Source organism: Macadamia integrifolia, chromosome 9 (genome assembly GCF_013358625.1).
Source record: "Macadamia integrifolia cultivar HAES 741 chromosome 9, SCU_Mint_v3, whole genome shotgun sequence".
NCBI lineage: Eukaryota > Viridiplantae > Streptophyta > Magnoliopsida > Proteales > Proteaceae > Macadamia > Macadamia integrifolia.
In genome coordinates this window covers 20,480,013-20,494,954 of record NC_056565.1, presented here as the reverse complement: position 1 = coordinate 20,494,954, position 14,942 = coordinate 20,480,013, and the positions used below count along the sequence as shown (strand labels likewise).

General features: G+C 37.9%; 1 protein-coding gene across 4 annotated transcripts in view; it reads left to right on the top strand.

Annotated features, from left to right (window-relative positions):
• The first annotated feature begins 5,763 nt into the window (after positions 1-5,763).
• LOC122088070 (protein MON2 homolog) overlaps positions 5,764-14,942 on the top strand; it is a 78,838-nt gene continuing 69,659 nt past the window's right edge. For 2 of the 4 annotated variants that reach the window (XM_042657212.1, XM_042657210.1), the window contains exons 1-3: positions 5,764-6,045; positions 6,926-7,111; positions 14,601-14,690. In XM_042657212.1, the coding sequence (XP_042513146.1) occupies positions 5,941-6,045; positions 6,926-7,111; positions 14,601-14,690 (381 nt within the window). In that variant the 5' untranslated portion in view covers positions 5,764-5,940. The remainder of the gene's footprint in view (positions 6,046-6,925; positions 7,112-14,600; positions 14,691-14,942) is intronic. The other 2 variants (XM_042657211.1, XM_042657209.1) reach the window with 1 other exon arrangement.

Genomic DNA, 14,942 nt, shown 5'->3' with positions numbered 1-14,942 from the left:
AGTAGTAACTGTACAAAGACTAATAAGCCTAAACTCATCAACTCATAGTTATCTTTCCCCTACAATTGCTTGACTTGGGAAGATATGGTCAATTGTCAGAGTTAACAACTTCTCATCTTCATCCAGGATGAGGGAGATCAAACCTGCATGTCTTATAGGAAACAATTTTCTTTCACCCATAGAGAAGAAAGAATCCCTATACTACAAGTCATTTAACCTTCTGATTGGACTCCAATATTAAAATATAAAGCTTCATAAAAAATATTCCTTCATAATCTAATCAAACAGAACCAATGGCCGTGATGAGGAGACTCTTCCTTCACCATGGGTGAAAGAAATCTGTTTAAACATATATTTGTTAACAGAAAAACGGATATGTACATGTGGTCCAGTTGAGTAGATATAAATATTGTCTGATTATCTCCATTGCAGTAGAGAAGATTTGAAGAACACGTGTGATGTAGGAGTTGTTTCAATCGTTGCTTAGCTCATGAGGGTCAGAGGGAGTGTGGTGGTGATTCATTATTTTTGGATCGACATACAGAGACGGTCCTACTTCACTGTTTGACTTCCTTTTCTGAAAAAAAAAAAAATATATATATATATATATATAAGGGTATTAGAAACATTACCCCAAAAGAAATCTACTAAAATAATAAAGAAGCATACTTCCTTGCAGTTTCTTAGGGATTATGTAACCACTAACAAAGGCCAGTGGCACGAGTTAGTGTGTGCCAAATACTGTCTTTGGAATCAAATCTCAGATCAAAGCTGTGAGGGTTCTCTTTGTTGGATCGTTAGTGACCAGCCAGCCAAGATATCAACACAGAGAAAGATACTCCCATGGATACTCCATTTCTCTCTCTCTCTCTCTCTCTCATGAACACACAAGTGGTTGAACTTGGACCCAATGAACAAAATTTCCAGCTAATCACAAAAATGACAACAATTTGGGCCACTAGTTGTTCTAACATATGACCTGATTGACCAGTAGGATTACTCATCCACAATTCTTTGAAAGCCTGTAAGCAATTCATACTGAACTACCTCTTGGGGTAAGCCTGTAAGCAATGCATATTGAACTACCTCTTGGGAGTCTTGGAATAGAGCTCTCTCGATCTCTCTGTAGAAACGTAAACCTAAAAGGGATGCAAAACGTAATGGAAAACAAGAACAAACAATACATCCAGATTTACGAGGTTTGGTAAAATTGCCACCATCCTCAGTGAGATAAGATCTTGCATTACTATCAATGGAGCATAGAGTTACAACACTCGTCCTCACACCTCTTAGAATTGCTTACAGAGAAAGTAAATCTCGCTACAAATATATAGTGAAAATCCCTAATATTAAAAAGTACAAAACTGTCCTCAAATAAAAAATTTGAGCGGGCGCAATCCCCCTACACCCCGCTACGCAAGGAGGCCTCTTGAGCCCATTGCAACTCTCATGGCTCGTTAATCGGCAAGCGGGACAGCCGTTTTGTAGAAGGGTCTGTACTAATACTCCCTGGATTAAACTAAGACATAATACAAGACATCGTACACCAACACTCACCCTCATTCACAACCTAAAAAATATGAAGGAGTCTCAATATGAATATTATTTGTTAGTATCAGGATTTTTTTTTTTTTGGTGGGGGATGGGGTGGGGCGGTGTGGGGGAGGAGTTTAAAAACCTCATTAACCACCCGACAAGTTCTCTACTATTGTAAGCCAGTCAGTGTCCCTTATTTGCTATAGTTGCACTTGCTAGTTGGTACAACCTCGGAAAGAGGGATTCTTGTTGACTCACTTGAGCCTCTAGGCAGACTAGCAAGTTGAGACATAAAAAGGCTATCCCCTCCTTTCATTTTTTTTCAATTCAAAGAGTTTCGTATGCATTCGTAGAATGCGTTTTTAGTTGATAATACATTCTAAAATATTATATGAAACATAGTCTTAATTTCAAAATGCTCATTAATGATTTCAAACGCTTTCAAAATATATTTATACAGTTCATTTTTTTAAAGCTTGATTTAGAGTTAAGATCTTTAGACGCTGAGGTGCCCAAGACTCAAAAAATGTTGAGTTTGAAAAGGTGAGATGACAAATATATGTTAAATAAATAGTGGGTCCATATGTTTAAAATCATAAGTGGAAAACTAAGGCTATAATTGATACAATTTATTGGAATACATTGTTGACCGAATGCATACCAAACACAAATTTAAGAGTTGCCCATAAATTTTTTTTGGGGGGGGGGGGGGTGCAACCCTAAAGGGTCACAGTGCCCCCTGTGTCTATGGCGTAGGATCTCTCACGGATAAAAAAAATTGTTCCATATTTTCTCTTTACCACTTAAATTTATTTATTGTTTTGATAAAGACTTTACCACATAAAACACTACAGTGATAAGCATACCAAGTGATTTTTTTTTTTTTTTTAAAATTTTGCAAGGATCTCTAAATGGCTGATGGAGGCTACATGGGCAAGGAGAGCCAATGAAGGACAACAAAAATGTTTAAAGAACAAGGAATAAAGAAGTCATTTCATGTGAAAAGAGAGAGAGAAGGTGATAATGTACCGTTTGCCAGCGGCTTAGTGGTGATACTTTCCCTTTTTTTGTCAAAATTATGAAATCTTCTAATAGAGTTGTATTTTGCGAATTTTTTTTCACGGAAGTTGTGGCTAAAGGGTCACCATTTTTGTCATCCTTGGCTCGTTGCCACAGTTTTGGAGTACCACTAGTCTGTGGTTTCTTTGAGCTACTTCTAGACAACCACCATTAGAGCTGTCAGCCTTCAAATTCCAGCTTCCTTTGCTGCATATGTAAGTCATGGCATTGGCATAAAACTAGGAGCTCTCTCTCTCTCTCTCATATTGAAAGGACCCCCTCCCCTCTTGTATTTTGCTCCCTCCTACATTTTCATTGGTGCTGCCCGTTAGCTTTCACATGTGAACGGTATCCCTATCCTTCTCCAACCAATTCTAACAATCAGAATTGGATACGGAATAGGAAAAAGATATGTTAAATAAGGTATGTTAAACATCCCTACTTGGTATCCTTTTACCAGTGGTTGTTGGAGATTTCTCTCTTCGCAAGATTTGAAGAGCACTCCAGAAATCTTGAAAAGACCTCATGGACAGGGTCACATGAGTCAAAGAGTGAGTGCTAAGCAAAAAAACGAAGATCAATACATGAGATTGATTTTGAGTTTCTACCATTAGCAGGTTGAGATGTAACGCATTTCATCTGAATAGCAATTTCCACAGACAGGAGCTATCAAACCAGAATGCAATGCCAAACCAATTCCTACAAACAGGCATGGAGGGTGGTCTGAGTGTATTCGGTTTCTCTCCAATTAATTGGGCTTCCAATTACTGATCCAAGGGTTGGGAGGACCCTAGAAATGGATCTCAACAAATTGGCGTCATCCCTAGGTCCTTCCAATCCTTAGATCATAATTGGCACCCAATTAATTGGAGAAGAGGAAAAAGAGCCCAGGTCGGGAGAGATAGTTGAAGCCCATCAGAACTGACCCAGGGTTTAGCCACAAGAGGCTGGACCGGAATTAGTTAACTGGTCTGAAAGCAATAGATTATAACTAGAATCAAATGTTAATCGGTCAGATCTCGTCCAAACCATTAGAGTGATCTATATTTTAAAAGTAAAATCGGGCCATAATGATTAAATGGTAAGAATCGATCTAAAACCATTTTAGTATTAGGGTTTTATATATGGGTGTATAGTTTTTCACTTACTATTCACTCCCCATGCCACCAATGTCGTCACGACAGTCATAGCATAGGAAATAGTTTGAGAATGGATCTTCTACACATATGTTCTTTTGGACATATGAGGACTCAACATTTGTCCTATTGTCTTTATTCAAAAGATGAAGTGTGGTATATATGGAAACAAAAGGGACATGTGTTGGATCATAATATGTACATCCAGGTGAACATATATACAGAAAATCCAATCTCGTAAACAGGGGTCTCATGGTCAGGGAGGAGAGAGAAAATGTCATTGTATAATTTAAATAATCAGAATGTGAGAGGGTGTGGAAAGCATGCCACACTGTCAGACTGGGATATATTTCCCTTTATATTATCATAGATTGCGTATGGGCCAAATTATATGGGCTAGAAAAAGACTTTTTTGGGCTTAATTGAGATTGGGGTTTTGATCTTTTGGACCAAATATGAACTGACATTGATTAGGAACTGGAGTGAGACCAACTTTGACATTGGTGGAACCAATTACTTAATTGGGATGGAATTGGTGCTGGCTCTAGAAAGGTGGAACTGATTAGGACTTTTCCTTCATAGCTTGAACTGGACCTGGAACCAGAACCATCTCAATTGACACCCTCGTAAAGGTAAAAACTAGATTTGGACAAAGAAAAGGCAGGACTTAGTAGAGTTGATCCCTTGATTTTTTTTTTTTTTTTTTGGGGGGTTAAAGTTTAATCTGTAGGACCTAACAATTATAAGAGTACCAAACAACTGTCTAAGTCGTGGATATTGGAATCTGTATTGTATGCACTGAAATATGGTGCAAAATTTTGGGGATAAAATAATAATGGAAAAAAGAATGATACCTGGTCGCATGGTTCCTGCATTAGACATAGGAATTCCTGAAATTACTGTCTCACCGCTTATGAAATCAAGAATCTCATCCATATTGGTGCTTCAACACATTCTCATTGATCCCCATGCTGGTGCAGGGCACACAACCATGTAACGTTCTTTTTTTCCTATAATGAAGAAGGTATCAAAATCTTAGGGGCAAAATCATTAGATAGAAAACCTTTTTTTTTTTTTTTTTTTTTTTTTTTTTTTTTTTTTTTTCTGTGAAGAGGAAATTTACGGATTCAAAACATGCGTACAACCTTAGGCATCAAACACACAGAGTTTGTCCAGCCAAGAAATGAAATATGACAATTCTTTTGGACACATTAGTCTTAGAGAGGGCCTTCCTAGCCACAGCGTCTGCTATTAGAATTCAGAGCCCGTGGGTGTATGGTATTGGAAGTTGGAACTAATAAACCTCGGCTAGAAGTTGCCTTCAAATAGGGGTGTCAATCCCAAGCTTGCATCAGTTAGATCAATCAAGCTTAATCTTTTAAAGACCAGCCCGGCATACCGATTATTAAATGTGTTGGGCTCGAGCTCAGGCTCAACCCCGTTTATGAATAGGTAGTACATAGTGCAAGGGGTAAGCCCAATCGGCTCGACTTGTTTACAAGCCAGACACATTTAGCCCGATTGTTTATATGTATATTTTGATTTTTTTTTTTTTGATAGAATAGAGTATATATTGATATTTTTATTAATTATTGAATGCAATTGAGGGTAATATATTTTCTAAATTATTGATGATTTAATAGAATATATTAAAGTATCTTAATCTAAGACAATGAAACACAGTTTAAGGTTTTATTGATACATTACCTTGTTTAAGGCTTGATTATAGTCCAATTTGAAGAAGACTGATTCGAGCCTGAAACTCGATCGAGTCCAACATGAAACTGATTGAAAATCACTCATTCCTTAAATAGATAGATCACAGTCCAAGAGTATATACCCGCCAGCAGCCGAAACCGGCCCGGCCTGGCCGATTGACACTCCTACCTTTACATATGGATAGCTCAAATTGACTTATCTAACGGGCCGAGTAGGAAGCCCGATCCCAAAAAGAAAAGAATTGGGCCGAGTAGGAAGCCCGATCATTTGAGGCTGTCCAGTCCAGGCTGTCCGGCTTTAGAAATGTTTCGCAAGATCAATACTTTGAGCCAAATCCCAACGGCTGCCGTGCGCGCACGCAGTCATTCTCTAACAAGCTTCTCTTTCTCGATCTTTAACGTTATTCTTCTTCATCCATCTCCGAGGATTTCCTCGATGTTAGATTCATAAATTGGGCCTAATAATAACGAAGGAGAACCAGTAACTAGTAATGGCTTTCATGGCGGTTCTTGAAGCAGATCTACGCGCTTTGTCTGCTGAAGCTCGACGCAGGTATCCTACAGTCAAAGATGGGGCCGAACACGCAATTTTGAAGGTTAGTATATATAAGTCATGATATTATTAATAGGATTCTTTTGTTGCTACTTAGTTTGGGATTTTCGGCATCTGAATTTGAAGATCGTTTGTGGAAAGGGGCTGCTGATGAGATAAGCGTGATTAGATTCAGTTGAAATGTGATTTGCTAGAGACTCAGAATCGGAGACTTAACAAGTTATTGTAAAAGTTCGAGCAATTTAATGACTGGAGCTTGAATTTAGCCTTTTTCTTTTTAAATTTTCTGTTTGGAACCATCGATTTATGGTGGGAGAAGTTCGATCTTTTTCTTACGTTTAAGCTGGGACATTGTTTGATTGTGAACTTAGAAATGCTAGAGACTGCAATAGAGTTCTTCATTTAAATACAACTTATGATGTGTCTTCAAGAGGAATACGGGAATGGTTGAAAAGTACAAGCTTTTTATGCTCTGTCACTTTATATTGGATTTGGATGTTAAACCCTGCCTACTGGATTACTCTGCTTATACTGTATACAAGAAGATAATCTGCCAGTTGTGAACATTTCCAAAGAAAGTTCCCAACAAAGGGGGAATACCATATTTATTTTGATTCAACGGTATAGAATCAGCATCTTTGAAATCTGTTATAGTACTGTTCTATCTATTTTGCAAAAAATGAAATGGATTCTTTGCAAAGTAATAGAGCTTTAAGCAGATACTCCAGTGATTAACTTAAGAAGGAGATGGTTTTTTGATAGAAAGGATTCCTTCTGATAATTTCTTAAGTATCAGAAAAAAGTAACAAAGTAGACGATTAGAGTTCAGAAAAATAGGTTGGTTGGTTCTCATTTAATTTATTTTTGTTAAAGAATAGATGCTTGAGTTTGAAATTCATTTCAACTTGTTTATTGATCTGCAGCTTCGTTCATTATCAAATCCCAGTGAAATTGCCCATAATGAGGATATACTGCGGATATTTCTTATGGCTTGTGAGGTTAAAAGTGTGAAGTTGAGCGTTATTGGCCTTTCTTGTCTGCAAAAGCTCATATCTCATGAGGCTGTTGCACCCTCTGCTCTGAAGGAGATACTTCCTACACTGAAAGCTGTAAGTTGAGATAATTCGATCTTATGCCTCCGATATCGCCTCTATGCAAATTTATTGTATGTTGCTTTACGTTATAGACTATTAGTTAAGTAAATCTGCTTTGATCATCAAAGTGCCTATCATAGTTATCAAGGCTTTGACTAGGCGTCCATGCTCTTTCTTGGATCCAAAGCGATAACACACGTTGTTGATACTTCACGAGTTTACGTTGATCTATTATATATATATATATATATATATATATAGGGAGAGAGATAGGTATGCCGCCGATATCAAGTATGCTAGCAGATAGCACCAATAGGAACACATGATGGAGTATCATTCAGAAAGGATATGGGGGTCATTTCAGAAAAAGGGAAGAGAGAGATAGACACAATGGGTGCTAACATACTTGATATCAGCGGCATACCCAACCTTTTCCCATATATATATATTTTATTTATGAAAATGCTTATATTTTATCCTATGCTTTATTTATTGTATGTTGGTTTTCTCATATTAGGTCATTACTAGCATTACTATACCATATTGTATTGATATGGCTTCTATGTTGCATATAAGCATAATTATATAAAATTATCATTGTTGTACTACATATAGTCATATAATGCACGCCTAGGAGGCTAGGACTCATAGGCGGACACCTTGTTGCCTAGACATTCCTCCAATGCATTGGGTCACCTAGTCGCCATGACAACTATGGTGCCAATATTGCCATATTTCCTTTAACTGCAGATTCTTTTAGGCAGGCCCTTTAATTTGGATGAATAATATAGTTTATACATTTTTCCTCAAAAGGCATGAATCTAGTTATTTATTCTTTCTGATCTCAGATGATGGAAGGAGGTTGCATGCTGTATGTTTGTGCGAAGGACATTCGTGCATGATAGATTTAACAAACTAGGTAGCCCTTTTATGCTGGGTCCATGATTTAGCCCTGTGATAATTGGGGTTCAAAGGCTTGAAAGGAGTGAATGGTTTGAATTGTGGAGAGGAGGCTGAAAGAAGGGTGTAGGGTTTGGGAGGGAGAAAATTAAATAACTTATTGATATGTACCCATATGACATGAGATTTAAACTATAGGTGTAATAGAGGAATTGGTGCCATATGGCTGAGGGGAATGATATTTCTCTCATCAATAATAAGTGAAAGTTGATATAAAGTTGATCTTTTGAAGAGAAATCAACTCTTAATCAATCAAAGAAATTGACCAGCATAGATGTAACACTATCTCCATCAATTGCAGTGAATCAAATGAAAGAATTGAAGAACTTAGTTGCAGATTGAAGAAATACTGAATTTCTCGGGAAGAATCCAATAATTGAAAACCTTAATGCAAGCAAAAATCAAGAATTTTTGGAACTAAGTATAAAATAAAAATAATAGCAAGAATAGATTCAAAGACCTTAATGCCAGCAAAGTAGTAGTATAGCCAGAGCCGGTCAAATATATCCCACAGGAATTAAGCATGAGGCAGATCAGCCCTACCACTTCCGGCCTGAAATTGGTCCTTTCTTTCTCTTGTCTTCTCTGTCTATTGAACAATATCGAACTTAATTTCATTCAACTTCAAACTGTCCCATTCTGATATTTATAAACCCATATCTCTATTCTAATTCTGATAAATGTACCCATCCCATTTTATCCTTTTTCCTTTTCTTTGCTGCTTGGTTGGTGGTTGGAGTGATTATCCCTTTCTCATATGTTACTCCTCTTTGAAAAAAAGAGCAACCCAGTGCACAAGGCTCCCACTACTGTAGGGTCTGGAAGGGGCAAGTGTACACGGCCTTAACCCCCTGCTTCGCAGAAGAGACTGTTTCCAAGTTTTGAACCTGTGACCAACATGTTATGATAGTGCAACTTAACCGTTGTGCCACAGGCTCGCCCACTATGTTACTCCTCTTGTTAATAAATTTTGATCTGTCCCCTCTTCTTGTATTACTCCCCGAGGAAGATGCATAGTGTTGTCTCTTGGTGTGTTTCCCTCTCCTCCCTCTAGGCTAACTCCTCGCCTTCTTGAGGATTTTCCTTGTTTGTGTATTTGTTTATTTCTTTCCCCCCACTCCCCATCTTTTGGGGCTGTTGTTTTTTTTTTCCCTCTTTGGTAATGACAAAAAAGAGAAAAATAAATAAATAAATCGACCTGTCTCAAAAGGAAAAAAAAAAAAAAACCTAACAAAAATGAGGAGCAGAACCTCCACCTTTACTAGATGGTGCCATATGGGTCTTAAACAAACTGTAGTCCTGTGGCTTATAACCACACTTAATTTATAAACAGACAACCTTCTTTCTAGATGTATATCTGGGGGATTTCTCTATACATATAAAAGTCATTTATGGCATGATATTATCGGTTAGCCATGGCCACATTTCAACTGCATTTAAGTGACAGTAAGAAAACCTTTTCTCAGAAATCTGAAACTGACTTGTTCACCAGATAGTGGTTAATAGAACTCATTACTGCTGGAATCTCACAAAATTTTATATGTAGATAGTAGAATAAAAAGAAATAAAAATCAGAGTCAGCAACCAACTGAATCGATGCACAGATTCCAGTTTTTGAAAGCCAGTTCTAATGTAAAATTTACGACAAACAGGCGAGGACTCCAAAGATTACAAGATTTAAAAGTCACAGAGTAGGCTCATAGAACTTTGATCTCCTAAAGTCTCAGATCCAACAGATAACCCTCACTGGGGTTTTTGCGGGTCATGGCCATGACACTTGAAAGAACCCCAGGATGCTTGTTTTGCCTTTCCTCTCTGTAACTTCAGTATAGCTCAAAGGAACAGAAAGGGAACCTGCAATTCTTCTTCCCATGGTCTTGAAACTCTCAGATTTAATTTGAGCTTGAAGGAGGATTGAGGGGTTAGAGTGGTGGTCTTGGGGCCTCAACTTAGTGATAAGATCCAATGTAGTGGAATACCAGCCTGATGTGGCTCCCTTCTCCTGAGGGACTTATGAATTGAACTTTGTCGTCATTTTTTGGCAATAAGGGTCCTTTCAGCATAGGTGGTGCAATAAAATCCAGTGGACAGTAGGTCCTTTTTGTGTACTCAGGTCCTATTGGTGAGGGGAGTTCTCTAACAGTGGAGCTGGTGGATAGTTATCAAAGTACTAGGTGACCCAAGGCGTTGGAGGGGCGGGGTCACAAACTAAGGTGACACCAACAACGTGCCCATGCAAAAAAGGAGCCTGGACGCCTAGGCGACTCTTGACAACTATGATTTGGTGTCTCTTCTACTGGTACTTCGCAACTGATTAGACTAGGTTTCCAGCAGGTTATTGTTCAGGATAATTCAGCTATTATTATTAGTTGGGGTTGTTTTGGAGATGGTCTCCCTTGGAGATTTATGCATACTATTCATAGTTCGAAATTTCAGTATTCGACAATTGATCTTGTTTTTGACCCTGTTCAAAATGAAACCACCCATGACTCTACAGGTTTACAAGGCTTTGATCAAAATTTCAGTGAAATGACCGTTAAATTTAGCTCAAAATGGTTGAAATTGTGTACTGTTTTCCACTTTTATGGTTCTTCATTCCTATTGCAGATTTCAATTATTTTTATCTAATGGTGTATGTTATAGGCCAAACTGTGTAGAATAGGCTATATAAAGGAAATGTTGCAATAGTCTACGCCTCTACAGTGTACAGTAGCAACTTTGGGTCTGAAGCAAACTTCCACCTTGGGGGTTTTTTTTTCCCCCCCAATCTACTGATTCAAACATGCATAAAAATGCTTAAATAGGGACTACAAGAAATTTCAAGGCAAAATTCCATCATTTGGCCACCAAAATGGCCATTCAAGATGGCCTGCGAAATAGACCAAATTTTAAACCCAATTCACAAATTTCAATGGTATATTTTGTTTTTAACCATTAGTAACTTGGCATCCACAATGTACATATCCTCTAGGTCTGTCATTATTGTGTGGATGAGCTTGCAAAGCAAGGAGTCATCAGACCAAGATTATGTTTGGGGAATTCCTTCCTGTTGTGAGATAGCTATGTTGCTGTCGTTTGGCATTATATATGGTTTTGGATCTTTTGAGCTGTCCCTAGGTTACTGTATTAACCTCCAAAATCTCAGGCTTAATGGGTAGAGGAATAAAGAGTTTAACAACTTTTTCCCAACCCAATATTAGAGCCAACAACAAAGTAGTAGAAGGAACAACAGTAAACAAATCCGAAACAAAGAATAGAATAAAAAAAGAAACATAAGAAGAAGAAGGAACAGGAAATAAAAGAGAACTATGAAGGAAACATATCTGAATGGGAAAGTTCTGGATTAGGGAAAAAGAAGAGGAGCAGAAAGGAGAGGAACAACTGCACACACAACTCACACCTTGTGAGGAAAATCTTTCTTTGTTCAATTCAATTATCTATTCTCATTTCAGGTTACAAGCACATAATTAAGAAAATAATACTCCTAAAAAATAGAAAATACTCTCAAACTAGGACACTAACTCAAATAAGGAAACTGACAACTCAATCAAATTCCCTACGTTGCTAACCAATAATAATTACAATATTATTCATCCAAAAAAAAAATAATAATAATTACAATATTATTTTTCTACCAACTTCCTTTGGACCAAAAGTCGGTTTTGGGACCCGTTCATCTCAGTCTGGGTTTCCAGATTGGGTCATGCTGGTCCAGCCATGATATTGCTACTGCATCAGCCTTGATGCCCTTGCATAGCTATATTTTTTCGAACTTTAGTTTAACAATTAATCAAGTGATACTTGGAACAAACCTATTATGACAAGGCTAGTTTGGAGGAAAATGCCCTTAAGCAGATTTTTTTGCGTTAGCTTATTGTTCATACTATAGAATGGTCGACTTCCATGTTAGACCTTACAGCTATTAAATGAGTAATGATTTGATTTGCAAGTTCTATGAATAAGCCAAATGGGGACACAGTGGAGTTCGATTGTGTAACTCATTATAAACAACGTGTAGTTAAGATTGGTCACCAAGAAATACTAGGGAAGTCGATCTTTTATCTTGATTTAATCTTTCGTAAAGCGAAATTGAAGAAGTGATGCAGCATAGCATGGGGTTTTTGAGGTCGAGGGACTCAAGGCAATGCAACAAGAGAAGCTGGTGAAAAAAGCATCTTGGATGGCGCACGTATATAAGGAGAAATCTGGATTAGACAGATTATGAAATCTGCAAAGGAGATGAGTCATAGGAAACAACTAGGGTTTTAGAGAAGATTCAAGCTTTAGAGCTGATGCAGTTGGTTGTAAGAAATAGGAATACGAAAGAGGTAGGAATTAGATATTTTTTGGGACTGTGAACAGTACTGCCTGTGATCAGTAACTTGAGAGAAAAAGCAGAGAAGAAAAATACGAGAATAAAAGATAGAGAAATAGTAAAGAAGAATAGAGAGCAGACAAATCTAGAATGGAAAAGATCACCTAGGTCCAACTCGGGTGAAATTCAGGCTCATCTTAGAACCAAAATGCACCGGGCTTGGGCTCAATTTGTGTAGAAATATGTACTTAAGGGTGCCACAGGGGCATTCCTGGGCTTTCTCCATCCCACTGACTCTAATTTATGATAGTTGGCTAGAGGGGGTGGCATACTCATAATTTTGCCTTTTTTGTTTTTGTTTTATGCTCCTCTATTATAAATAAAGGCTTGACTGACCTCTTTGGTCATTCAAGCATGCTACCCTAGTTTTTCTGTTTACAATTTGGTTCAAGATTTATCAATTCCCCCTTGGCCTGGTCCACTTACACCGTTACCCTGGTCCTTCCTAGGGTTTCACATAGCTAAGCTCTTTCTTTCCAAATCAAATTTTAATGATAAAAATTTTAGTGGTAAAATTCTGCTCCAACTGTGGGCCGTAGGGTTACAACCCTTTTTATAAGCTTTTAAATTACTTGATAAATGAGAAGAGTCATCCTCTAATCATGCACCTTGCAAAGTTACTAACATAAAATAAAAAGGGGCATACCCAATGCACAGGGCTTCTGCCATTGCGGATTCTGGGGAGGGTCATATTGTGCACAGCCTTTCCCCTGCTTCGCAGAGAGGCTGTTTCCCTCTTCGAACCCACAACCACTAGTTCACAATGGAGCAAACTTACCATTGTGCTGAGGTGGCAAAGTTAGTAACATAAAAACTCCTAAATGGCTAAACCTACCTAATGTTCAAAACTCTGGACAAAGCAGTAAATAAAATCCTAAATTGATACACCTCTTTTTAATAGTGTGGAGCCCAGTACAGCTTTGTTGACAGCTAGTGACTGGTGAAAGAACCTAATGGAGGAGGCTAAGCATGGAGACACTAAAGGCTCCGTTTGCGGGCCTCTGAAGGAATTCACTTGTAGGTCCATCTTTAGTACCATTATGTGCTCAAAAGAAAGGCCAAACTAAAGCTCATGATTAGGAGCTTTGATAATGTTAAATAATAGGTAGCAGTATTAATGAATAATCAGAAAAAACTACAAAGAAATGAGTTAGGGTTTAGAAGAGAGAACTGATTAAGTAATAAACTCTGAACCATGTCAGTCCAATAATTTGTTGGTGGTCGAGTGGACCTTTTGGAGCACAGATTGCTGCAGCACTCTAGGATCTGGTATCTTTGACCAGAGGATAAGGCTGATTGGTTCTGTCATGAGTTTTAAGCCGAAAACAAAGAGAAAACAGGGGATGTGATAACTGCTGGAAAGAAAGAATGGTATAATAAACATCCGAACAGAATATGAATTGTAGAATAAATATAAAAATATGAGACAGAACTAAAGAAAATGTAGTTTCATATATGAGATAGTAGCAAGAAAGTAGTGAGAAAACAGTACACGTGACAGAGAATTAGGACAGATTAGAGGGAAAAAATAGACCTGTTACTTGAAGATAGAAACTTGCTGATCTGCTATAACATTTGCCCCTATTTTGAAAACTAACCATTTGATACCTACAACTTGGAGTGAATACTTAACCTATTATGCTAATTAAAAGACTATTGATATTACATACTCCCCCCCACCCTCCCAAAAAAAAATAACAACCAACATGGACCCTTATATGGGCCAAGGATAGAGCTCACTGGCTTAGGATTGGGGTTGGAATTCTTCTTAAGCTTGGGCATCCAAAGCCTAACATATCTATCCAGCAATTCGGTGGCTGCTGTGTCACTGGTTGGCTGATGATTCTTCAGCATCAGAAGGTGCCCGTAGAACTAAAAATGTGTTTGCTCTAAACCCTAGCTGAAACTATTTTTTGGAGGAACCAGTGTTGCACTATGGTGCTTTTTAGGGAGACTGGTTACTGGTAGACGTAATGTGACGCTGTTGGTGCTTGTTGATAAACTTCCCAATCAGAAGGCACCTAATAATCCTGTGTGTTTTCTCAACATGATAAATTCTCTTCTTCCTGGTAGCCTTTTGCACATCTCATTTCTTGCTATTTCCTTTATGATGAGTGCTTGTATTTCGTATTTGATGCCTAATATGTGTTCTTTTATTGTTTTTTACAGCATGCCGAAATGGTAGATGAGACTGTTCAACTTAAGACCCTCCAAACCATACTTATTATATTCCAGTCACGTTTACATCCTGAAAGTGAGGTGATCACTGATCTTACTTTATATCCTGCCAGTTTTGAAACAAAAATGCTTCTTTAAGCTGTTGCCAAAGGTACTAAATTGGCACTTAGTTGGGAGATATCTTGCCCTAAGCTACCTTTATTTTCAACTGTTGTAGGGGTACTATCCCTTTTTGTCCCAAGAACGTCCTTCATGGTTGTAGGGAGGTTCCCGGTGGGTCTTTGGTGAGGTTTGTTGTGAGCTCTTCTAGTTTTTTAGTTGGTTTTTTTTTTT